This window comes from Podarcis filfolensis (genome assembly GCF_964270895.1).
Source record: "Podarcis filfolensis genome assembly, chromosome: 6".
Taxonomy (NCBI): domain Eukaryota; kingdom Metazoa; phylum Chordata; class Lepidosauria; order Squamata; family Lacertidae; genus Podarcis; species Podarcis filfolensis.
In genome coordinates, this window is record NC_139609.1 from 88722623 (window position 1) to 88748884 (window position 26262).

Below are 26262 nucleotides of genomic sequence, written 5' to 3' on the forward strand. Positions count from 1 at the left end.
CAGTATCAGTCAATTAGCAACACGAGCCTCAGAAATAACATGCCACATTCCAAGGCTGGTGCACGCTCTTTCAGCAGAGTTTGCACCGTGAAAGATGCACTCAGGAGAGCATTATTTACAACTTTATTCAGCGTTGGTCAGAACAAAGAAAAAACATGACTGCCTGCTTCGATGTTCAGGCACAGAGAGAGAGAACAACAGCTATATAACAAAACATAAACTTCCTGTGAACAGGAAATACGCAGGCTGTGACACAACAACCTGCTCCCTTTTTAAGGTGGAACGGAAATATCCTAACACTTTTCCTTGTCTTTATACTTTCCCGGGCATCCAGCTGGGAGCTGCTGACAGCACCCTGACATTCCCATAGGCATCTGGTTAGCCACTGTGAGAACAGAGAGCTGGGCTTCATGGGTCCTTGGTCTGATCCAGCAGTCTCTTCTTACGTTCTCATGCTCTATGGTAGCTGAGAGACACATATACTCCAGAGACAAGAGTGCCACTGAACCATCCGTTTGAGCTGCTGACTGCAACCCAACACACAGCTGGGTGAGCTTAAATACCATTTGAAGGAGAAGGACCCGTGTTCTCCACAGTACACTCAGCTGAGTCCTAAGGAAAAGGGGGTTTCTAACTCTCCTCCCTGCCTCCCAGCCTCACTGGTTATCTGTCTGCTCCTTTATTGCAAATGCTAGATATATTTGGCATAGCAGGAGGGCACACTGTGGAACAAGAGCCGGGGCCAATTAAACTTACATCACTTGTGACATTTTATAATCATTAGAGGGTTGAGATATTTCACCTGGGATGGAGCTGTCTGGAGCAGAAAATGACGGTGGTTACTCACTGCCTCTGCCTGTTGGCTTTGGACAGGCAGTGAAACCTTTAAGGACAGAGGGAATGTCTCAGCTAACAAGGCCATTTTTCTTAGTTGTTTCATTCTGAAGCTCCCGGGCTTTTGAAGGGTGCTTATTTCCCTTCCTCGCTCATAGCGGCACTGAGGTGTGCAGACGGAAAACTGTTTGCCTTCCGATCAAATGCAGGCTGTACATCCCAGCGGTGTGGAGTGGGAAATACCCAGCTTAGGATTTTTTGGGTCCAGGAGCAGAAGAACAATTGGGTGGTGGTGCTGTTGCTTGGGCGGCTTTCCTTCCGCTTGCAAGCTTCCGTGCTAGAAGGCCTGTGTGTCTCTTTCATTGTTTGTGGCTGATTTTCCCAGCCATGTTGCACAGGTCTGATTCAAGTGGCACAGTCAAAACAGCAAAAAAAGGGCCAGAGTTTAATTCCCCATGAGTTCAGCAATTCTTGCTGGCCCTTCTAGTCCAGCATCCTGTTCTCACAATGCCCATGAGAACCCCTGAGTGCAACAGTGCTCTCCCCTCCAGTAGCTTCCAGCAACTGTAGGGGGAGAAGACAGGCATTGTGGCTAATAACCATGGGTAGCCTTATCCTCCATGAATTGCCTAATTTTCTTCGAAAGCTATCCAGGTTGTTGGCCATCAAGATGAAGAAGTATTTCCTTTTGTGTGTCCTGAGTCTTTCAACGTTCAGCTTCTTTGAATGTCCACAAGTTCTAATAAAGAGTGTCTGGAAATGCATGCATTTTTATTTTTCTAGATGAAAGTTCTGGATTATTATTATTTTCATTTTCCTTTCCTTCGATTTGAACAGTCTTGATCACGATCCTTTGCTGCGTCTCTGCATGTATTAACTAGGGCTGGGCAATATATCATTGAATACCATATTGAAGTCCATATTGTGATGTCGGTTTCATAATTTTTAACCTGGAAATATATCATGAATCATGGGGGGGGGTTGCGCGCACGCGCATGCGCACTATGCAAAAAATCACAACATGGGGAAAACCGTGAAGCCAGCCAATGCCTCTACATAGCTCCATCCTTATTGTAGACATGATATATACAGGTCGTGCCCATTTCATATCACAAGAAGATCGCTTATATTACTGTTCATGTATTACTAAATAATGCTTTTGCTACCACTAGCATGGCAGTATCCATGCCATAAGCAGCACTTACCACAGGTGTCAGGGACCATGCTGAGGAGGTCTACACTGAGGAGGAATGGTGGGAGCATCCCTCCCCCTGATCCTGAATCTTCCCAGGAGCAGGACAGTATAGATTTGGAACAGTGGTTTGCAGAGGGGCACAGTTCAGAAGGGAGAAGCTGGGAAATACTGGATGGGGAACAGCTAGGAGAAGAAACACTGGAAGCGAGAGAGTTAACAGATTGATTCACAGTCTCTGGATAGCATTCCTCCGCTCAGTCCAAGGTTGAGCAGAACTCAGAAAGTCTCAGAACAGAAAGCACAGAAGGTACAAACTCAGATTACAAGACATAGGAGTGACGTGGATTAATAGGGCTAGAGTGGGGAGCGTCCCTTAATTGGGAGCACCGCCATTCTAGGTAGACAGGTTCTTTGTCTCTCACTGTGATTATTAAAGAATCTAACTGGTAAGACATTCCTTTTGTTTGATCACTTATTATTTACTACCATGGGGGAGGAAGCTGATTCCCCCAAAGCCTGACAACAGGGCATGAAGACTTTCCTGGAAAATTGTGCAGTTACAGAGGTCAAAATAAGAATTGCCAAACATTTATAGGGCCCTTTTTTGTCAATAAAGAGCAAATTGCACATTAGGCATAAGATCCTTTATTGGCTCCCCAAACATTTTCTGTCTTTCTTTTCTTTTAAAATGAGATGCAACCTGAGAATTGTTTCCACATCAAAATTTCAACCTCAGGCTCTTGCTTGCTCTATGGAGGTGGGTGAGGAAAATACATTTCACACAATTTCTCTCTTCAGGGCAGACAGTCATGGGGAAGTACAGTTCTGATCTGTGAAGGAGTACAATGAGATAGGAGTGGGGGGGGTTGATTTATTTCACTTTTAAAGGCAAAGCTGCCTAATTTGTGCTTTCCGAAGCAATACACCAATCAAAACACAGCTGTCCTTCGAAATTCACGCTTCTCCAATTTTTGCAATGCAGTTCTCCAGCCAAGTAATGTGTACAAAAATGCATACAACTAGGGTAAAGTTTGCATTTAAAATTGCATATCTTAGTAAAGATAACATACAAAAATGCATTATATCAGGAGAAATTGCAGATGAAAATTGGTGCATTGGGATAAACGTGCTCTACAATAGTGGTGAATTTCCACGAGGACTTAAAAAGTACCTTATTTTTTGCTCTATAAGACTCACTTTTTCCCTCCTAAAAAGTAAGGGGAAATGTGTGTGCGTCTTATGGAGCGAATACAGGCTGCGCAGCTATCCCAGAATCCAGAACAGGAAGAGGGATCGCTGCTTTCGCTGCGCAGCAATCCCTCTTGCTGTTCTGGCTTCTGAGATTCAGAATATTTTTTTTCTTGTTTTCCTCCTCCAAAAACTAGGTGCGTCTTGTGGTCTGGTGCGTCTTATAGAGCGAAAAATACGGTGGATGGAAAATGTGGAGAACTGAATTTAGAATTGGGAAAATGAGCAACTGAGAGGAACCAAAATAGAGAGATTCATCCACTCCTTCCCAGCCCTTGCCACAGTTCCAATAAATTGGCAGCTTCCCAGAACTGTGTTGTGTGTGTGTCTTGCAAGTTCCAGTCATGGGGGTCTCTCACACATAACATGCACCTTAGGCCTGACTAAATGTCCAAGTGCTCTTTCGAAATGAAGAGCCAGGAGTCTGAAAACCAAGAATGCCAAAACACTACTCAAGCCTTATTTCCAAGCCATATTCAGGACATGTCATTGGAAGAGACTGCCATGTATTTATTCTCGGCTCTCCGCAGATACTCCAAGCTGTCAGATCCTGCAAACTGGCTGAACATTAATGCCACAAATGGTCAGATCACCACCGCTGCCATCCTTGATCGCGAGTCGGCCTACATTAAGAACAACGTCTACGAGGCTACGTTCCTGGCAGCTGACAACGGTAGGCCCAAGTCCTGCATCATCCATGCTTCAGTAATACTGTAATGTGATGCATAAATGGGAATGTTGCCCTGACAGAGTTGTCAGGGTAAGTTAGATATATATTTTTCCCCAGGTTTTCAAATAAAAAAGCAAAAAAAAAAGTAGAAAGGGAGAGGAAGGAAGACCTCATGAAGCTGGGACGGGAGATTGCCAGAATAAATTATATGCGTGAAATTGTCCCAGACTATGATGAAGAAACAAATGGGAGATGGATGGGAGGGAAGATGTAGACTCTCACCATACGTGAGTGTGTAAAACCAGTAGAAAGATGGGGCAGGAGAAATAGGTAGTCTGCTGTACGTTTCTTCTCCTTATTATGCTCCAAGCTGAGGACAGAAGAGGAGATGCTCCTTCAGGAAATCAGAAACAATTCGAGGATGAAAGGGAAGGGATTTTATAATCCTATCACCAGGGTTGGGTGTCCATCAATATGTGGATGATACCCAGCTCTACCTCTCTTTCAAATTAGAACCAGTGAAGGCAGTGAAGGTCCTGTGTGAGTATCTGGAGGCCGTTGGAGGATGGATGGCGGCTAACAGATTGAGGTTGAATCCTGACAAGACAGAAGTACTGTTTTGGGGGGACAGGAGGCAGGTGGGTATGGAGGACTCCTTGGTCCTGAATGGGGTAACTGTGCCCCTGAAGGACCAGGTGCGCAGCCTGGGAGTCATTTTGGACTCACAGCTGTCCATGGAGGTGCAGGTCAATTCTGTGTCCAGGGCAGCTGTTTACCAGCTCCATCTGGTACGCAGGCTGAGACTCTATCTGCCTGCGGACTGTCTCGCCAGAGTGGTGCATACTCTAGTTATCTCTCGCTTAGATTACTGCATTGCATTCTATGTGGGGCTACCTTTGAAGGTGACCCAGAAACTACAACTAATCCAGAATGCAACAGCTAGACTGGTGACTGGGAGTGGCCGCCGAGACCACATAACACCGGTCTTGCTGGTGCTGACCTTTAAAGCCCTAAACGGCCTCCGTCCAGTATACCTGAAGGAGTGTCTCCACCCCCATTGTTCTGCCAGGACACTGAGGTCCAGTGCCGAGGGCCTTCTGGCGGTTTCTTCACTGCGAGAAGCCAAGTTACAGGGAACCAGGCATATCTGCTTAATATACATTATTTACACAATGGGCTGCACGTGATTGGCTAATTCCGGGATTCTCCTGTAAGCCAATTAGGTTGTGGATTCACTTCCACCTGGAGCTGGACTGGGTGGCTCCTGTGGACCAATCATACTGCTGCATTGTTCTAGGACCAATCAGACTGCTGCATTTTGGATCCTATTGTTCTAGGACCAATCAGACTGCTGCATTTTGGATCCTATTCAACTCAGTACATAACAGAGGTCAAGAAGGGGGTCTTGTTGTCTGGGCATACCCGCTGCCCCAGCTTGCGCCCCAGAGAGGTCACTTCAGCACTGCTCATGCAGCAAGAACAATGTGTGAAGCAGCAGTTAGGCGTTACGGTCTCTGCAGCCATAACAGGCTCTGTGATTCTCCAGGGTTTGACTTCACCTCCAAAGGCACACTCCATTGTTTCCTGAGATAGGCAGGTGCCAACCAACCAATACATACTGACTTTCAATATTTATTTTTATTTAATAATACTTTAATACAATTTATTTTTTAAAAATAAAGTTTTTGGTTTTGTGTTGTTGTTTTTTAAATGAAGGGGTTGTTTGTTTAGTGAGGAATTGGTTGTTTTAGGGAGGGAATGGCGCCTATTTTTGGAAATGATGTCTGTTTTATTTGTTTGGAGTAGGGTGTTGGTGTTTTACCTGTTGTTTTAGGGGATGGGTTCTGAAGTTTGCCTGCTTTACTTCTGTGAAATTGGTTTTTCATGGTGCCCATCTAAGATTTCCTGGTCCCTGACCATTGGGGTCCCCGACTCATAAACCTCTGTGTATTTCGCCCTGTGATCTCGCTTAAAACTAGCACTTTCGAGGCTGCTGCAGACTTCTGTTCTGTCATCAGCATCTAGGACTTAGATGACAAACAAGGTAAAAAAGATGAAGTTTTTGAGGGGGCAGCGAAAAGCAGGCTGAAAAAGAGAGAGAGATGCCTTTTAACAGTAAATAAAACGAGGTTTAAATGACTGTTTTGGTAACTGAGCTCGAGTCAAAAACTCAGGTGGGTGCTTGATGACTGTTTTCACTGTTTCACCTCTAAATGTACCTCACATTTGGACAGTTTTCTTTTTTTAGAAGCACAACTCAGAGGTTTGTGAGTTGTAAAATAAATAGATGAGATTTAAGCCCCCGCCAGCCATAACCTGAGCACTGTGGAAGACGAAGAGTCACTTGAGCATTCCTACATAATGATAACTAACTCAGCGGTTGCAGGTAGTCGTGGAAAAACCCCTGGGCTTCGCTTTACTGTTCAGCAAACTCAATGCCTGATCAAGGCACCGAGCCTAGAAGGCGTTCTGTCCAGGGCCACCAGCCTGAATGAAAAGTTTCTTCAGTAACAGACCTTGAGGTTGGCAGAGTTAACGTAACAATAATCAGAAAGGGATTGGAAGGGCTTCGTTGGGGATTCTGAGACTCTTCAGTCAGCAAAAACAAACAAGGAGAGTAAGACGGAAAGCTTTATAAAAATAGCCAGGAAGAATCAGTGGAAGGTTTCTTTTCGTTCCTTTTTTTAAAAAAAAGAGTAGGGTTGCTTTATTTATTTCTTCTTCTTTTCAAAGCATTAAAAAAAAAAAAACCAGCCAAGAACATGAGCTTTAAAAAAAACTACTCAGGCAAGGCTTTTGGAGGAAATAGTCAGGGTAGAAGCCTGGAACAAAACAGTCTGCAGTTCACTGGGGATGGTAGATGGGAGAAAAGAAGAATATTGAACAATTTAAAAGTGGTGTGTTCCCCCCCTCAAACTAGAGGGAAGTTACTGAAGCATTCAGATCTGGGGAGTTGAAGAATCTGTGTGTGTGTGTGTGTGTGTGTGTGTGTTTTGCAAAGGATTATACAGGACAGTGATGGCTTTTAACCTTTATAAAAGTCAAACTCAAAGCCGAGAGCCTGATCTGGCAGCTTTGGCACAGCTGACCCTTCGTTAGAGGCTTAGCCATTGATCTTGCAGGACCCCTGTGGGGAGGGAGACCAGTGTTAGAACCGCTGGTGTCTGCTCTTGAAGGATGCTTTTTGAACCTTGAATATTTACATGCCTAGGAGATGGTTGATGCCTTCAGCTACTCTCATCACTCCAGCGGTGTGAAGGGGGAAAGCTTGCACCTTTGTTATATGTGGCTATAAATCCTTCACTGCGATACTACCTGGGACTAGAAGAACTGCCCTTGTTGGGTCAGATCAAGGTCTGCCTAGCCCAGCATTCTGTTGCCAATAGCAACAGATGCCTCTGGAAGCTTCAAAGCAAGAGATGAAGGCCTCCAATTCATCTGTGGGCCTAATTAAAGGCCCCTGCTTTAGCCTAGAAAGCCTTACATGGCGTGGGATCTTGGTAGCCTGAAATTACACCTCTTCTTCTATGTGTCTACCTGGGCCTTATAACCATCCAAGAAGGGGCCCCTGTTCTGCTGAGGTATGGAGGGCGGCAACTAGATATAGGGCCTTTTCGGTCATAGCCCCCAACTTGTGGAATGTTGCCCCCATAGATGCTCACTTAGCACCTCCTTAAATGCGTGTTTAAGGGACGCGGGTGGCGCTGTGGGTTAAACTACAGAGCCTAGGACTTGCCGATCAGAAGGTCGGCGGTTCGAATCCCCGTGACGGGGTGAGCTTCCGTTGCTCAGTCCCTGCTCCTGCCAACCTAGCAGTTCAAAAGCATGTCAAAGTGAAAGTAGATAAATAGGTACTGCTCCGGTGGGAAGGTAAACGACATTTCCGTGCGCTGCTCTGGTTCGCCAGAAGCGGCTTAGTCATGCTGGCCACATGACCCGGAAGCTGTACACCGGCTCCCTCGGCCAATAAAGCGAGATGAGCGCCGCAACCCCAGACTCAGTCACAACTGGACCTAATGGTCAGGGGTCCCTTTACCTTTACTTAAATCTGTTTTTGTTGCCCAGTGAAGACCTTTTACCCCCTCCCAGGACTTATCACCCTTTTAACATCTTTTATTGACTTAATGTTTTCAACATTAGTTATTTTCACTTCCTATTAATGTGAGAGTGGTGATTTTTTACTTGTTGCTTGTACTACTTTTAGCTCCAGTTCATCTTGGGTTGCTGTGGTTTGGTTTGGTTTATTTGCTATTACATTTCGATCCCAGCTTTCCTCCAAGGAGCTCAAAGTGACATACATGGTTCTCCCTCCCTAACTCCATTGTATCAGCACAATGACCCTTTGAAATACCGTATTTACTTAAATCTAATGCTCACCTTCTTTGGCCAAATGATGTTGCAAAAATTAAGGCGCGCATTAGATACGATGGCACATTTACATTCACCAGCAAATACTTTCTTGGTTTCAAGGTTCTGAAAATTGAGGTCCACATTAGATTTGATGATGCATTAGATTTGATACACTCTCTTGCACGATGTAGCTTAATCTACATCATTAGTAGCTCAAGTAAATATGATACATTAGACTGGGAGGCAGTGTCTAACCCAAGATTCAGTGAGTTTCATAGTAACTTCCAGAAAGATATCATGGTTAATAGTTTCAAAAGCTCCTGAGAGATCAAGGAGAAAGAGCAGGGTCTCATTACCCCTTTCTCCCAACAAATATCATCAGATGGGCAACCAAGGCAGTTTCGGTACCATGGCCAGGTCTGAAACCAAACTAGAATGGACACAAGTACAGTCGTACCTCAGCTCCTGAATGCCTTGGGAGTCAAACGTTCTGGCTCCCAAACGATCGAAAACCAGAAGTGAGTGTTCCAGTTTTCAAATGTTCTTTTGGAAGCCAAATGTCCAACAGGGCTTCCACGGCTTCCGGTTGGCTGCAGGAGCTTCCTGCAGCCAATTGGAAGCCACGCTTTGGTTTCTGAACATTTCAGAAGTCAAACGGACTTCTGGAACGGGTTCTGTTCGACTTCCGAGGTACGACTGTAATCTCTAAGTATTTCTGCCATAAAATAACTTCTTCGTGACCTTTAGGGATGGAAAATTCCATAAGGATGCTGGGAACTGTAGCTGTGTGAGGGGTTTCGTACTCTCAGCAAACTACAGTTTCCCAGGCCTTTTTAGAGGAAGCCATGTCTGTTATAGTGGTATGGATGTGACCAAAGTTGTGGGAAGAAACGTTTTCTTGTGTCTGTTCTGAGGCAAATCCAGAACCATTTCTCAATACACCTTCTCCACACCATTGATAAAGTATCATGTTGTCTCTCCTGTATGTATTTGTACTATACTTTTTTTTAAAGTCTGAAATGCTTTAGCCTTTGCTCTCAGTGGCTTTGTCCCAATGCCTTGGTAACTGTAGTTGAATTTTCCTGTACTTTCTAAACAGGGGGCCATGGTGAGAGCAGGTCCCTCTTTCTGCCTGGCGACTTCTATGCCAACCTTAACAATCACTCACGGAAATGATCCTTCCTTCATTTAGGTATCCCCCCGGCCAGCGGCACTGGCACACTCCAGATCTATCTAATTGACATCAACGATAATGCTCCTGAGCTCCAGCCAAAGGAGGCACAGATCTGTGAAAAGCCAAACCTGAATGTCATCAACATCACAGCCGCCGATGCTGACATCGATCCAAACATCGGACCCTTTGTCTTTGAGCTGCCAAGTGTGCCATCTGCCATCAGGAAGAACTGGACCATTACGCGGCTAAATGGTAAACCAGGCAGGCAACACCCAGCGGCATTTGCAGCTTGGCACACAACGCAAGCAAGGGAGGGGATCAGCCTTCACCCTTTCAAATTTCCTTTAGTCCTTTCCCTTTGATTTATTTTATTTTTTAAACCCCACATTCTGGCTGACATTATAGGCAAGGTAGTTAATAAGAAATTGCATGGATTGGGCCTTGAGCAGAACTCTTAAGCGCTTTCATTGGCACTCGGCTTCCCCGCCCTCTAGGTTTTAATGCAGTTCATAATTACGCACCGTTATCAGGATTGAACTGGGAATAAATCATCAGTAATAGCCCAGGGGGGGAAGCTATTATCAGTCTTCCTTATGTTCCATTTTTATTGTCACAAGCCACAATCAGGATCAATGATCATTCCTCCGGCTGTAATTGCATAAAAGTCACCCTCCTTTTCTCCTTTAACAAGGAAGTAGCTTTTGAGGACGGGAAAGTAGGAAGACGGTTCGTTCATTGTCATAGGAAGAGGGAAGTGGAGAGGCTATTGAAATCAGCCAGCTGTAACTGACCTCATTGCTTGGCTTATCATAAACCTCACTCAGTGGCAGCTGGGGATGGGGAAATCTGTCAGTATGGGCTCCCTAAGTTTCTCACGTCTACAAACTTCAATTCAGTTCCTCACATTTCCATAACAATTTCAAAGGCGTCTGGATTTCAAAGGATGACTGTGTTTTGGTTCTCATAGTGTGTTGTAGAATGTGAACTAGGTACAGTAGTTTTGCCTTTAAATACAAACCAAATTGAATTTATCCCCCAAGCCTACTTGTGGGCTTCCTTAGGCATCTGGTTGGCCATTGTGAGAACAGAGAGCTAGACCAGACCCAGCAAAGATCTACTGATGTTCTTAACATAGGTCATGGGGGCGGGGAGAGGAACTTTTCATTGTGGACATGTTCTTAAGATTCCTTGTGGTCCCTTCCAACCCCACGATTATATGACTCCCTCAGTGCTGCAGCTGTCTCCTTTTTGCTCCCCGCAGGTGACTATGCCCAACTCAGTTTACGAATAATGTACTTGGAAGCTGGTGTCTATGATGTTCCGGTCATCGTGACAGATTCTGGAAACCCTCCTCTGTACAACACGTCTGTCATTAAGGTCAAGGTGTGCCCTTGTGATGAAAACGGAGATTGCACCACCGTAGGAGCTGTTGCCGCAGCTGGGCTAGGAACAGGAGCCATCATTGCTATCCTGATATGCATCATCATTTTACTAAGTAAGTGTTGCAATTCAAAAGTACCTGCACACAAGCTCTTAAAAAGGTAAAGGAAAAGGACTCTGGACAGTTAAGTTCAGTCAAAGGCGACTATGGGGTTGCGGCACTCATCTCGCTTTACAGGCCGAGGGAGCCGGGGTTTGTCCACAGGCAGCTTTCCGGCTCATTTGGCCAGCATGACTAAACCACTTCTGGCACAACAGAACACCGTGACGGACACCAGAGCACACGGAAATGATGCTTACCTTCCCGCTGTAGTGGTACCTATTTATCTACTTGCACTTACATGCTTTCAAACTGCTAGGTTGGCAGGAGCTGGGACAGAGCAACAGGAGCTCACCCGGTCGCGGGGATTCGAACCGCTGACCTTCCAATTGGCAAGTCCAAAAGGCTCGGTGGTTTAGACTACAGTGCCACCTGCGTACCTTTACCTTTTTTACTGCATTCAAACTCTGCCCCCCCCTCCAATGGTATTCAATGGAAACTTAGTGGGCAAAGCATTAAAGCACACCCTCCTTCTTGCTGCTTTTATGCTACAGATCCCCTCCTCCTTGCTTTGCATTAGTTTAGAGACCCAGGTTTGCCATGAGAGTCCTGACTAGAGGCTTCTGACTGAGACAGTTAGGTATCAGCTGACGTAGATAAGGGTAAAGGACCCCTGACAGTTAAGTCCAATTGCAGACAACTCTGCAGTTACTGACCGGGGAGCCGGCGTTTGTCCACTCCGCAGACAGTTTCTCCAGGTCATGTGGCCAGCATGACTAAGCTGCTTCTGGCACAATGGAACACTGAAACCAGAGCAGTGCACAGAAACGCCGTTTACCTTCCCACCGGAGCAGTACCTATTTATCTACTTGCACTTTTTTTGGTGTGCTTTTGAACTGCTAGGTTGGCAGGAGCTGGGACCGAGCAATGGAAGCTCACCCCGTCACGGGGATTCGAACCGCCGACCTTCTGATCGGCAAGCCCTAGGCTCTGTGGTTTAGACCACAGCGCCACCCGCGTCCCTGTTTACACACAAAGACACTACAGAGCCCACTGTTTTCATAAAATACTTTCTCAGTCATAAAAACAGAGTCACATTGGAGCCACAACCTAATTCAACACTCAGGCACTATCTTCTTGGTCATTCAGCGCAGTTGCTGCTCCCAGCTATCTCAAGGTTACAGCAGATCAGCAGTTTTGGGCTAGCTCTTCAGAAATGCAAAGCCCCACCCCTTTCTATTTATTATTATAAATGTATTTAGTTAATATATTTATGTAGCAGTTAATACGAAATCAGTCTCTAAGCTGTTTACAGTGGTTGTAGGTGCCTACTCGAGGTTGCTAAGAGATGACAGAGGTGTGACCAAGTGACTCTGGTTTTCTCCCGATCTTCATCCCTTGCAAAGATGCTGTGGGCACTTAAGAGCTGCAGTTTTCAAACAGGTAGCACATGACTATTCTAACTATTCAGGAGTTCATTGCCATGACTAATCGCTACAAATAGGAAATGCTGAGTGTCAGGATGGCAGTAGGATGCCTAATTGGTTAGCATTCACAATTTGAAGGCAAGATTTCCATTTCATTTCATTTTTAATTTGTATATTACTATGCACAAGGCTGTTTACAAGCTGAAAAAAACAACAAAATAGACAGCAAAGATCGCACACATAATAATAACAATCTGATCCAATACGAAAAAGTCACAATAACTTGAAAATAACTCATATCAAATTCAGAAATATTCAATAATCCATTAGAATATAACAGTAAATGGTAAAACTAAATATCAGCAAACAATAATTAAACAGTTTGTAAATTGCAATGGAGAATTATTAAACTATAATCAATAACGGCAAGTCACAACGCGTAAAATACCACAAAACATGCAAAACCATGTAAAAGCCTCAAACTGAGCAACAAGGACACACAACATATAAAATTATTTTTAAGAAGTATTCCTGAACTCCTCTTTTCTCTCCCCAACTGCTTCTTCTGTTCTCAAAGTCAAGGCTCCCAAGGGCTGGAGAACAGAGGTAGGTGGAAAAAGCCATTTCCGTTCTATGGGAGACCCTAAGGCAGGTATGTCCAAAGTCCATTTTGGGGGCCTAATCTGGCTTGCCAGTCAATTTAAGTCAGCCCCCATGGCAGTATATGTCCTGGGGTAAAATCCCATAAAAGCTCAACAACTTTGGTCAGCCCTCACACATGTTCACTTCATCAAACCTGGCCCCTGGCCCTCTTTAAAAAAGTTTGGGCACCCCTGCCCTAAGGTATCCGTTTAAGGGTACCACTGCACATTATGTGTGGAACACAGAAACCTACAGAAACAGAAGCACCAGAAGCCCATGTCAAGTCTTTCCCGTCTCCCAGCGGTGAGTGGCCCCAATCTCTCACCGTGGTCCTTAGAGATGCTTACCTGTATTGTGATGTCATCATGTTATGCATTTCCTCACTCCCGCCAGCTGCAACCAATTAGAGGAAGAGTGGCTGGAGAATTCTGCAGTGAGGTGCCATCAAGATATAAGTAAGCACCACTACATGTTAGGAAGCATTTTAGCAGCATCTCATAGACCTCTGAAGATGCCGTCCCATCCCAGGAATGGCAAAAATGCTCAGGCATTTTAAAAAAAGACCTACATGGAACAGACAACAGCCTTCAAATTTACACATGCAAAATAAGCACTTTGATTTCCTGCACAATTTTTAATATACACATGCTAATTTTATAGTGACGTGATGATAATGAGCAGTAAATACACATCTGCTTTTTAAGAATGTTGAATGTAATAAAGCTTCTTAAAGCCTTTTTTCCCCCTTTGTGTTTTGCACAGCGAAAAAAATTTGCATGGGAAGTAACAGGAGCAATAAAGCACAAGATGTCTTTTTACTCCCCCCCCCCCCCGCATACTCTACATATAAATCATAGTCTAAAGTATGATTTAAACACTTGAGAAAATTCTGTTGACTGAAATTAACTACAGCTGAAAGACATTTGATTTAGGAGAACCCTTTTTCCATTTTCAAATCCATTACCCTGTTCTAAATTACAGATTTTATTGCAAACACATATTTTTTTACATTCATTGTCATTCTAATTGACTTTTTAATGTTCGGCAGCCACCCTAGGCTTATATCGGTGGTGAAAAATGGAATTGGGGGGTAGGAAGATCTTTCCTACTTACATTTTTATTTTCAGAATTTAGGAAGGGCGCGGGATTTAGCCCTGATAAAGAGCTATCACACAGCACTGCCATAACTCAGGTCTGGCGGTAACCTCGCCCCCAGCCATCCCACCCCCATGTCCAAGCTGCTTTAGTGCTGCTCCTTGGGCGGGGAGGGTTGGATAGAAATTAATAAATATACAAATAATGCAGCTGAATTGAAAAGCCTCCTACCACCAACATCTTGCGGCTACTTTCTATTCCTGAGGCAGCTGCCTCACTTTGCCTACTAAGAGGGCCGGCCCTGTAGCCTCAACACGTCCCCTGTCAGTTCTGTCCAAGGCATTTAAATTATCCACCAGCAAAAGGCCTCATCAGCCGCCAAGTGCTTGGCATCTTAAGCTGTGACTCTTAAGACACTGGAGAGAAAAGCAATGCAATAGAGGGAAAACTGTGACTGAGGAAGACAATGGGCTTCAAGAAAGCTCTGCGCAGAGCAAAAACAGGCCTAGCAGCAGTAATAGAGCTTTGTGTATTTGTGCGAGCGGATAAAAAAGGCTGAGCTGGATCTGCTATTGACACTTTTGAAAGCCTCTTTTTCAAGAAAGCTGTAAAGCTGTTAATGGGACAGTTTTTCTATAAGTGTGACCAAAAAAGAAGATATATCTTTTTGGGGGGGGGGATGGGGGGGAACCAGCCATTATAATATTGTTTTCTCATATCAGGCAGTTTGCTTATTGTGCGAGACAAAGTGGGGTGGGTAGGCAAGACTTCAATAGTTGGCATAAATAACAGAGCTTTTTTAAAGGGAGGAGGAAATCTCTCTCTTTTGTTACATTTGTGTTTTATTCCTTCCCCCCCCCCCAAAAAAAAGCCCTGGAGGGAAAGTGGTAAAGAAATGCGAAGCACTCTGAAAACAATTTTGTTTCACTAGAAAAGAAGGGAGGGCGGCCAATTGACATATGGAGGCTGTAATTAGCTGTCCGGTTCTCTTGTCCTCACTTCAGTGAATTTTTGTTGGGTAGAAATTGCAGAAAGCCTTGGAAAAGAGAAAAGGGAGTGGGGGGATGTGGGGAGGGGGAAGGAAACATCAACAACAAGCATGAGGCTTTCCTTGCCAAACACCTCCCTCCAAATGGATTCTTTGGATATGAATCTGCTGGAGTGTGCACATCCAAAGACATTCTCTCTGTGTTCCATCTTGCATTTGGTGACATGCTGATGAAAGGAAATACTGAAGCTGGGTGACCAATTTTTTTTAATTAAAAAAAAAAAGGCAAGACAAAACTGGAAAGTAATTAGAAGCAGGTTGCACTTTTTCTGCTGTGTAGCGATGCCACTGAAATCTGTACTTTGCGGCTCGGAAATATGCCCTTGCCATTTCAGTAGCTCCTGGTGAAACTGCGTTTCCCAGGTGTTACTTGTGCCTGGCATTTTGTGTAACTGGGAATGGGGACACACTTCCTTCCCTCCTTCCTCCTTCCTTCCTTCCTGGTTGCTGCTACCCCAGAAGGAGCATGATGTGCCCCCTACCAGAGATAATACCACTCCTCTGACACCCCACACACCCCACATACCTCGGGTTACATACGCTTCAGGTTGCATAAGCTTCAGGTTACAGACTCCGCTAACCCAGAAATAGTGCTTCAGGTTAAGAACTTTGCTTCAGGATGAGAACAGAAATTGTGCAGTGGTGGCGCGGCGGCAGCAGGATGCCCCATTAGCTAAAGTGGTGCTTCAGGTTAAGAACAGTTTCAGGTTAAGTACGGACCTCCGGAACAAAATAAGTACTTAACCCGAGGTACCACTGTACAATAATAATTTTCTGCAGCCTTAGCAAACTTCTTGTTCCCAGGATTCTTGGGGAGTGTGCCATACGCTTTTAATGTATGTCGTTTACACAGCCTCATTCCAATTCATTCAGAAACAAGCTGAACCATTTCCTGATTAGCAGGGCTGGGTGAGTGCGAAGGAGCTTGGCTTCTTCCCAGGCCAAGCCAGTCTGAGCCTGGGGGAGATTTCTCATTACGCTTCTGCCGTCTTTGCATTTGCAGGGTTTGGGAACAATATTAAGCAAACCTCCAAACCTGCTGGCTAGAGGCATACCCAAGATGACAGCACACACTCCTATTCCAATTGAGCTCCCTTAGCATAAATACTTAATAATTCCTCATTATTCTGAAATAAAGTCTCCCCCAGTGCCGTTCTGTAACATTTTAGCACCCAGGCAATTATCCATGGCAAAACCTCAACCAGCATATAGGAGTATGACCTTATTGCAGAAGCTGGGGACCTGTGTTTCAGCCTAATGGTCCCATTCCCTTGCAAGCATCCCTACAGGAATCAGCTGCAAGGGGTGGATGGGGTCTGATGTAGAAGAGCAAAGTAACTCTTACCTTTGTATGGTTGGTTACATTTCAGCCATGCAAAAGTCAGAGCTTTCTATACCCACACATACCTCTCCATCCTTCTTCAAGGCAAGTAAGAAACATTATCAGAGTTCAAGGACAAATTCCAGCCAGGCAAAAGCACTCAAGAATGGTGTGGCCTGGGAAGAGCCCAGAAGGTCAAATAGAGAGGCCTGGAAGGCTGTTTACAGAGCAGAGGTTCCCCACCCCTCCTTACAGCAGTGGCTGCTCCCCATTGGGACTGATAGGATGGGAGGCAAGGAGAACAATAGTAGGTAGAGCCAGAGTCCATTGAAGGCAGAGACTACTAATTCTAGTTTGGTCCCCATCCTTCCGACTGCTGTGTCCTATTAAGGTGGCACTGAAACTAAGAGGAGGAAACTGGCAAGCACCAGAAACCCCTGGACTGGGGGTCTGTAGCAAGGCAAGTGAGGGCTGCTTGAGATTCAAGGGGCATTGCTCCATCCACTGTTACAGACCAGTCTCCATAGCTGCCTTATAGCGTTGAGCACACAAAGACCCAATGTGCTTCATGGAGGTAGAGGGATTTTAACCTGGGCATTCCCCAGCCATAGTCCAATTCTCCAACCTTGACACTGCGTTGGCTCTGCATACTAATTGTGGCCATTTCCCCAGGCGGGTATGAAATGGGTAGGACAACCTCTGATGGCGAAAGCAGCAGTCAACACTTTTAATTTCACTAAGCTCCTCTTCAAGCAAAGAGAAGAGAGGGAAGTTTATCTAGGCTGGCCCAAACCAGATCTGCAGTTCCTCGATTTGCTTTCTCTCCTTCAGCAAAACCCACCAGCACTTTTCAGTAAAGAGTTCAAAGACGCTCAGATCTGCTTTCCAAGTAGAGCAGCTGAAAGAGTATCACAGTGCATTTGTTAATGTGATTTCGGAAATATAGAAAGCCCATAAAGAGGAGGAGAATAAGTCCAAATTTGATTATGCGAGCTAATGTTTTATCCAGCCTCTGTTGCATTCCTTCTGAGAGAATCGCACATCATTAAAATGAAATTAGCCCAGCTGCAACAACTTGCAAATTCAAAAGGATTTATTCTAGGGCCGAGGGGGTGGGGGTGGGGAGGGGAAGCAGCCTATAGAAATAGCTGGCCTCGTGGCTGGTTTTAACATGTTGGTGTGCCTCTTTGGATGCATTTGAGAATGAAAACAATTCTTTTCCAAAATGGCCACTTTTCTTTTGGGTGAAATGCTTTGCTTGTGGCTGCCTTGGTCCCAGGGAGAGAGACACTGTGGTCCCGTCTGTCATGGGTGCTTTAGCTGAGATTCCTGCAATGCAAAGGGTTGGACTAGATGGCATGATGTTCTGTCCTGGACCCGTTGTTGTTCAACGTCTTTATAAATGAGTTGGATGCAGGAATTGAGGGGATGCTCATCAAATTTGCAGATGACACCAAACTAGGAGGGGTAGCTAATGCCGCAGAAAACAAAATCAGAATTCAGAATGAATTTAACAGATTGGAGAACTGGGTGCAAGCTAACAAAATGAATGTCAGTAGGGACAAATGTAAGGTTCTGCACTTAGGCAGGAAGAAGTGGAGAAATATAGGACTTTGTTCAGCCTTACAGGGATACTCTTGCAAGCACAATGTACATGAGGAGGGATCGTATCAAATGTGTATAAATTAATCAAATATAATTGATCAGGGAAAGCTCATTAATCAAGCTGACTAATAAGGGTGCTTATCAACCTACGGAAAGCAATAGAAGGCCATTGGGTTTTTCCCCTCAACATTGTTGCTTAGTAAGGCCAGCAACAGCTTAATGTTTACATTTCTTTCATTTTTGAAGTGTACATCACATTCTGTGCCGCAAAGCAACATGCCACGCCGGTAACAACACTGTAATAGGAATGCCACAGTAGAAATTCCCAAAGCAATCAAAGCGGCAAGCAACAACTATTAATTTAAAATGAAATCCAGCATATCTGTCGTACAGCTAGATTTTAAACACCGTCCCAGGAATCACGGTGGAGTTAAATTGCCCTGGAATGCCTTCGTAAGCAAATGATATCCCTTTACAGATTGAAGTCAACAAAAGGGACAGCTGGGTTTTCTTTGGAAGAACATCCCAAGGTGTTTCCATGCCCTCTAGGAAGGTAGCAAGTGGCTTGCCCTCCAGGTGTGGTTGAACTACAGATCCCATCCTCCCTCACCATTAACCATGCTGACTGGGGCTGGTGGGAATTGGAGTCTGACAACATCTGGACGGCACCATGTTGGCGACCCCTGCTCTAGAGTCTAGCAAAGAGAACATTAGGTATTGGGTGCTTTGGGTATTGCAAAGCACTGGCATGGGGACCATGAGCCCCAAACCTGTTTCTCAGTGTCCCCAAGACATATTTACCTGTCTCTTTTTAAAGCATTTATGAATTGCTTAATGTTTTAAACTTCTCCAAGTTCTGTTCAACATTTTCTTTAATGGCATTAAAACAAAAATACAACACAAAGCCCATCATGCAAGAGAGTATAAAATCATATTACTAAACAAACGAAAAACAGGAATTCCGATAAGGGTCTGATCTTACGGGTCAGGGAAAGCCTTGGCAAACAGATATATCTGTAGCAACTGATGGTTGTTCTTTCACATGAGGCACAGGGAGAGGCATTCCACAGTACAAGGAAAGAGCAGAAAAAGCCCCTTGTGATATTCTGCTGGGTGTGGTGCCATGAGCAGAATTTCCCCAGGTGATTCAAGTGATCTTGCAGGCCGGTGGTCTTTCACGTAGGTACCCAGCCAGATGGATGGGGTATAATAATAATAATGTTGTTGTTGTTGGTACACGTGTTCCCCAATATAGTTTTATGCAGCAGCAGAAAATTGGGTTACATGTAATATTTTTGTCCAGGTCTCCAGCTCTTCAGAAGTTTCTCTTTCGCATCCCCATGAACTTGAGCATCTCATCATTTCTCCATGAACCCCCAGCCCACTACCATGTCAGTCTACTTCCTGCCTCTGATGAAGTAGGCTGCTGTCAATTGAAAATTTTAAAAAATCACATAATAATATAGCAGTATCTAAGCTGCCGCGCAGGTTAACATGTACAGAGCACCTCATAGCTGCTCTTCTGCTAACCAGGAAGTCATTATCTCTCATTTTAGACTGTGCTGTGTGATGTGCTGAAAGGAGCTATACAGTTTGTTGCCATCTTGTTTAGCTGAAATATGCACCTTGGTGGTATTCCATGTTCAGGTGATGCAACTATTTACAGTGACCTCAACCCTTAACTCTGGCTTAATAAACATGGCTCCTAATAGCACAAGAGGGGGGCATTTATTTCCTCCGACTGTTTTGAGTTTTGCAGCTCCACTCCCAGACATACTATCACCTCTATAATAATCAATTATAGAGAAAAGGCGAGGGCACTTTTAATGCCCTCCTTGTGGCTGAGTTGCTAGCCCATGGGGGACAGTTAATCATCTCACTCAGCTGCATCTCTTCCATTGTGTTTCTGTTTCTCCCTGCAGCCATGGTTTTGCTGTTTGTGGTGTGGATGAAGCGCCGGGAAAAGGAGCGTCACACAAAACAGCTTCTCATCGACCCTGAGGATGATGTCCGGGATAATATTCTGAAGTATGATGAGGAAGGAGGTGGAGAAGAAGACCAGGTGAGGAGAGCATCTTCATGGTCCAGCTTCCTATATGTACACTCACAGTTTAGACCACTCTGTAACAACCCAATGGTTAACACATGTTGTATTTAAGGATGGACAAGCCTGGCAATTTTGGTTTTTCTCAGTTTCTCATTTTTCCGAAGTTTAGTTTTCCGCATTTCTGCATCAGTTCCTGGCTGTTGTTTTTAAGATCCTCGTGAAAATTCAGCGGTCTTTTCATGTGAATTTCTCCCAATATACACAGATTTGCCTTAATTCCCCCCAATATACACATTTTTGCAAGCAATTTCCCCTAATACAATGGCTTTTTGTATGTTACTTTCACTAATATATGCATTTATGTGCACACTTGAACTTAATGTGCACATTATTTTGCTGGAGAATTTTGCCACAAGATTCGCAGAAGTGTGAATTTTTAACAATAGCTTTGTTTCTGTTCATGGCTTGTTTCAGGGAGTGTGAATTAAGTAAGCCCACATTAAAACTCAAGCTGAACTCACTTTCTGCCCCATCCCTCGACTGGTACTTGAACATCAGCCCAAAGACAGGACTTGGTTGTGCTGCAATTTGTAAACTTCCATATGCTGCTGAGGACACCCTATTTGAAATGCTTGCAAACTGGTTTTTGCTGGATTCTGAGGTTTCAGCACTCCATACTTTACGGAATCCATGCCCAATCCAAAAAGGGTCAAACATGAGTTCAGGGCTGCTCAATGCTCTGTATAACACAACATTCATAGTTGACATACAGCCCCCCCCCGAGCCAGTTTTCTGTAACCTGCCATGCCAGTTTGCACTTAATTTGTAATCGGGTTTTATTTTACTTGGGATGCAATCCTATACCTGCTTACCTGGTAGCAAGCTTTACTGAACTTAACGGGGTTGATTGCTGAGTAAAGAGTGTAAGGGATTGTAGAGTCCAACGACAATCTGGGAAATCAGTGTGGCTATTCTAAATAAACTGCAGATCAGAACTTGGAAGGCTAACTCAACCCTAAAGCCTGTAAGGTAGCAAAACAGGTACATTGGACTCTGTTCCTCTCCTCAACTCACTCTGAGATCTTTGCTGTCAGGTGTCCAAATATGAGCTGAATAACTGATTATTAAAGGGCAATGCTAGATTGTCTTTAGCTCCCCAATGTGCCTTGGAGCACTGTTCAGCTGCCTCCAGCAAACAATCAATATCACATGAGTCACGTATGTTTAAATAGGTGCAGGCATCAATGCCGAATGCCACATGGTGGAATGGTTCTGCCTCAATTCCAGTTGAACTTGAGCCAGTGAGGTTATTTACAGACCTCTGCAGCGTAGAGGCACTTGAAGGGTTTTCAGTGAAAAGCCGCCTGAGCCTCACTCTCTGCTTCTCCATTTGTTACAGGATTATGATTTAAGTCAACTTCAGCAGCCAGAGAGTATGGATCACGTCTTGAACAAGGCAAACGGAGTCAGACGGGTAGACGAGAGACCAGTTGTTGCTGAGCCCCAGTATCCTATAAGACCTGTAATCCCCCATCCTGGGGACATCGGGGACTTTATTAATGAGGTACATTCTTGAAGGCTTCCCAGGACGGCTGCTGGAGGCTCATATAGCCAGCAAAGGCTACCGATGCAATTAACTTACAGAGAGTTCAAAATTAGATGCATGTGTGCATGAAACGGGGCCTGCCAATTTTTGCCGATACCTTTTTCCTCCCCAAAATTGTTACTATTTTAGTCGTTAACAGCAAGATCCTAAGCATGTCTGTTCAGATGTAAGTTCCAGTTTATTTATTTGGGATTTACTACCAGGTAACTGTGCCTAGGGACGTGGGTGGCACTGTGGGTTAAACCACAGAGCCTAGGACTTGCCGATCAGAAGGTTGGCAGTTCGAATCCCCGCGATGGGGTGAGCTCCCGTTGCTCGGTCCCTGCTCCTGGAAACCTAGCAGTTCGAAAGCACGTCAAAGTACAAGTAGATAAATAGGTACCACTCCAACGGGAAGGTAAACGGCGTTTCCTTGCGCTGCTCTGGTTCACCAGAAGCGGCTTAGTCATGCTGGTCACATGACCTGGAAGGTGTACGCCGGCTCCCTCAGCCCATAAAGCGAGATGAGTGCCGCAACCCCAGAGTTGGCCACGACTGGACCTAATGGTCAGGGGTCCCTTTACCTTTACCTTTACCTTTAACTGTGCCTAGGGTTGCACTGGGGAAATATTTTTGGACCCTCCTTAACCCTTAAAGATACTAGCACATAGTGTAAAATGGGCATTGCTGAGCTAAGTGTACCAGAAGGAATTCAATGTAGTGCTAAGCAGATAACTCCCGCCATTCACCTGATGGAATGATCTGCCCTTCCCTTCCCTTGCAGGCTGTTCCAGGGGTTCTCCAGACCTTCCTCACAGCCAGTTGGGGGTGCATGAGGGAAAGAGCGCAGGAAAACCATGTTGCACTTGCAGAAATCCTTGTGTGGGCTTGCACTGGTGGGACACTTTTGCTGAATTTCGCCCACCAAGAAAGAGTACAACAAGAACAAATTCATGAAAGAAAGTATATTTTACCACACTTAAAACAATAAAGTAGACCAGTAGCATAATCAATGCTTAAAATGCTTGGGTAAATAAGGGGCAATACCCAATGCACTCATTCCATAAGTGCAAAAATTTACACTTGGCTAACAGAACACCACACACACACACACACACACACACACACACACACACACACACCACATGCCTGCCCCAAATCTGCTTCAGAGGCTAGAACAAATTTAGGGAGCTCACAGAGGGGAGAAGTTCCAAAGTTCCCTTGTGCAAGCAGAAATTCTCGCACTAACAGAACAAGTTGTGTAGCACTTCTTTGGATACAAGCCAAGGTTTTTAACCTAGCACCAAAACAGTTGTTTATTATCATATATTACAAGTACACTCCGATATTCTCCCAAAATTATCCTCCAACGAGACTTATATATGGGCCTTGACCCAAAGATCTCCAATGCTAGTTCTGTACACACCAAGGGAACTTTAGATATGAAACATTCAAACATTTGCTCTCCATGCTGCGTGAAAAAAGTCTTTCGGGACTGAGACAAATTTCCAAAGCAATGTGTGGCATGTTGTGGAAGACCTGCTGCTCCATGGGTGCATTTGTACTCAAGAATGGTGAATTCAATGAACAATGTCCACTTAGCACCAACTTACTCTCCCCTTAGCCTAGCAAAAACTCTGAAGCAAGTCTTTATGGAGAGCCCAGGGAGGGAGCTGTATAGAGCTCTCTAAACCAAGACATTCATCAACAGAGTCTTAAATCCATAGTCAAGGTTCAATAGAAAATACTAAAAATTGAAGTTTTCATGCCCAAGTCCCTGCATAGTCCTTTGAACCTCAGCCATCATTTCCAGGTGGTCTACCATCCAAGGCTGAACCTACTTGGCTTCAGCAGTAGAACTGCACCATGCACCTGAAAATTCCTGCATAATCTGAAATGCCACGCAGTGTTATTCGTTTATTTGCTTGCTTAATCACAGCACTTCTATTCCGACTTTCCAGCAGATTGCCTAGCATAAAGCAAGCCTATCTGAAATCAAATCAAGGAATAAAATCCCATTTTAACAGCAAATCAAAACCGTATAAGCAACATACACTTCAAAGTAACAACGAGGGGAATGGGTAATGATGGCCATCCAACACAAGGAGGTAGAAGTCACAGAGCTCCTAGGAGACATGAGCACACGAGAAACCTAATGGTGACAGAGCTATGAAACCTCAACCCCACCCCCAAACCTAGGGGCACTGGAGACTTTGTGAATGAGTTATGCTCTTTAAATAGGTGTTCCAAAAGGCCAACATCCATGACTTTCTTTTTTTTTCAAATGCTTTTTATTGAGATTTAAGAAAACCAACACCAACCAACAAAAACATCAAGTCTTATTACATATATCCTACTTTATGCTCCATAGAGCCGTTGACTTCCGTCCTTCCCTTCCGCAAGTTTTCTTATTCCAATCTATAATTCACAGTTCCATTGGTTAAAAATTACACCGTGACATAAGATATAATTCAATCCTGCCAACGTTTTCATATTTCTACAGTTCTCACTTATATAAACCATAAATTTACTCCATTGTTTTTGGTACTTCGTCTCCTCCTGATTGCGAATTCTGTGTGTCAATTTTGCCATTTCAGCGTATTCGACCAGCTTTATCTGCCATTCCCTCACAGTTGGAATCTCCTGTAACTTCCACTTTTGGGCTATCAGAACTCTAGCTGCTGTTGCTGCATACAGATATAATCTTTGGTCTGTCTTCTTAATATCTTCTCCCACCAAACCTAGTAAAAATTCTTCCGGCTTTTTTTGATAAGTATATTTAAACATCTTTTTTAACTCATTATAGATTGATTCCCAAAACTCTTTTATTTTGTTACATGACCACCACATGTGGTAAAAATCGCCGTCCTTTTCCTTGCATTTCCAGCAAGTTTTGCTACTTGTCCTATACATTTTTGCCAGTTTGGTGGGAGTGAGATACCAACGATAGACCATTTTCATAACATTCTCTTTTAAAGCGGAGCATGCAGTGAATTTTAGACTCTCGTTCCAAAGTTTAGCCCATGCATCATAGACTATGTTACAACATCCATGACTTTCATTCAACAAGTTCAACATCCAACGAGTTATGAAAGGATATCTTGTTTTATCCAGGGAGCAAAGTGTGAGACCAGAAGGATATTTGGCCTCATTCAGCAGATCTCTGTCTTTTTTTGCTCACATGATACCGTGGACATTCCACCTGGAAAGGTGGGGTGTGAATGTGATTAAAGTACCTGTACTCTCTGTTCTTGCATGGTACAGATTGCATTCTTGGGGTCCATGAGAATTGGGATGCATAAGCATGAACCCCTGGATAGGACGAACAGGTGCAATCCACAGCCCTTCAAGGGTGCCAACATTCCCCCATGTGAGTCCAGTGGCCCTTCATGGAAATATCACCACAGGGAGGGAGAGGGAAGAAATTGCACAGGTGCCAACAGGGAGTGGAGAGTCAGGGCTTTGCCAAAAGTACAGGATAACTCCCTGAGCAGGCACTGCAACTGTACTTAACAAATGTTTAGCAGTACCACAATTTTCTTTGCCACCAATCTGGCCTGGAAATATGTTTTTAGTGCTCGCTTCGGCAGCACATATACTAAAAATGGAAACATGTTTTTAAATTAAGAATAATAGAAGCAGCCCCAGATTCCGCAGCAATAGCTGTGGAACATTTGCAATCACGGTCATGCGGGCTCCCATGCTTGCTTGTCTGAACTTGAGCCTTCCGGAAAAGGAATGAATTCCCCCGTGCATTTCTCGAAACTGTGCATTTAATATTTTTCTTTAATTTGCCAACTTGATCCTTTTACTATTGAAAAGACAGGCGGCGTGTTTGCAAACCAATCGATGCTTTATTTCCTCTGAGGCGAAAATGTGATCCATTTCATAAAGCCTGATACATCAATGTGGGAGCAATTTAATTTTGTTATTATATCCATTTCCTGCTCTTGAGACATTTTGTTCTCGGTTTTTAATCATTAAAAAATTCTTCCTCTCTGCCCTCTGTGGTGTATACGAACCCCATTTACATGCTTCTGGAGCACGGCAGGAATTCCTCTCCTTAAACTCATGCTTCTCATTCCTCACGCTGTGTGCGAGGCTCCCACCCATCAAAAATGTGCCCCCTGTTACTCTTTTCACACAGTAATCACACACATAATCAGTGCATAGAAAGGGGAGAAGGATTGTGCCTGTTGATAGGGAAGTAGGGAGACAGCGATTTACATCCCGTCCTGTGTTCATCTCAATCAGCGCTGTTCCCATTCCGCTGCAGTTCGGCTACCACTAAAATGTACATTATTCATCTCACTATCCGCTGTGGCCAAAAATAACATAATTGATGATGTAGTCCATTTCAATGGAGGGGAAATGTCAAAAACAAAACAGAAAGTAACATAATTTTACACAACATTGTTGTTGTTGTCTAGTCATTTAGTCGTGTCCGACTCTTCATGACCCCATGGACCAGAGCACGCCAGGCACTCCTGTCTTCCACTGCCTCCCGCAGTTTGGTCAAACTCATGCTGGTAGCTTCCAGA

At 44.4% G+C, this 26262-nt stretch overlaps 1 protein-coding gene across 8 annotated transcripts in view; it reads left to right on the forward strand.

Moving 5' to 3' along the window:
• CDH4 (cadherin 4) overlaps positions 1–26262 on the forward strand; it is an 806698-nt gene that overhangs the window by 776181 nt on the left and 4255 nt on the right. For all 8 annotated transcript variants that reach the window (XM_083618498.1, XM_083618497.1, XM_083618499.1 and 5 more), the window contains 5 exons: positions 3808–3950; positions 9490–9723; positions 10733–10966; positions 20012–20151; positions 21536–21700. In XM_083618498.1, the coding sequence (XP_083474624.1) occupies positions 3808–3950; positions 9490–9723; positions 10733–10966; positions 20012–20151; positions 21536–21700 (916 nt within the window). The remainder of the gene's footprint in view (positions 1–3807; positions 3951–9489; positions 9724–10732; positions 10967–20011; positions 20152–21535; positions 21701–26262) is intronic.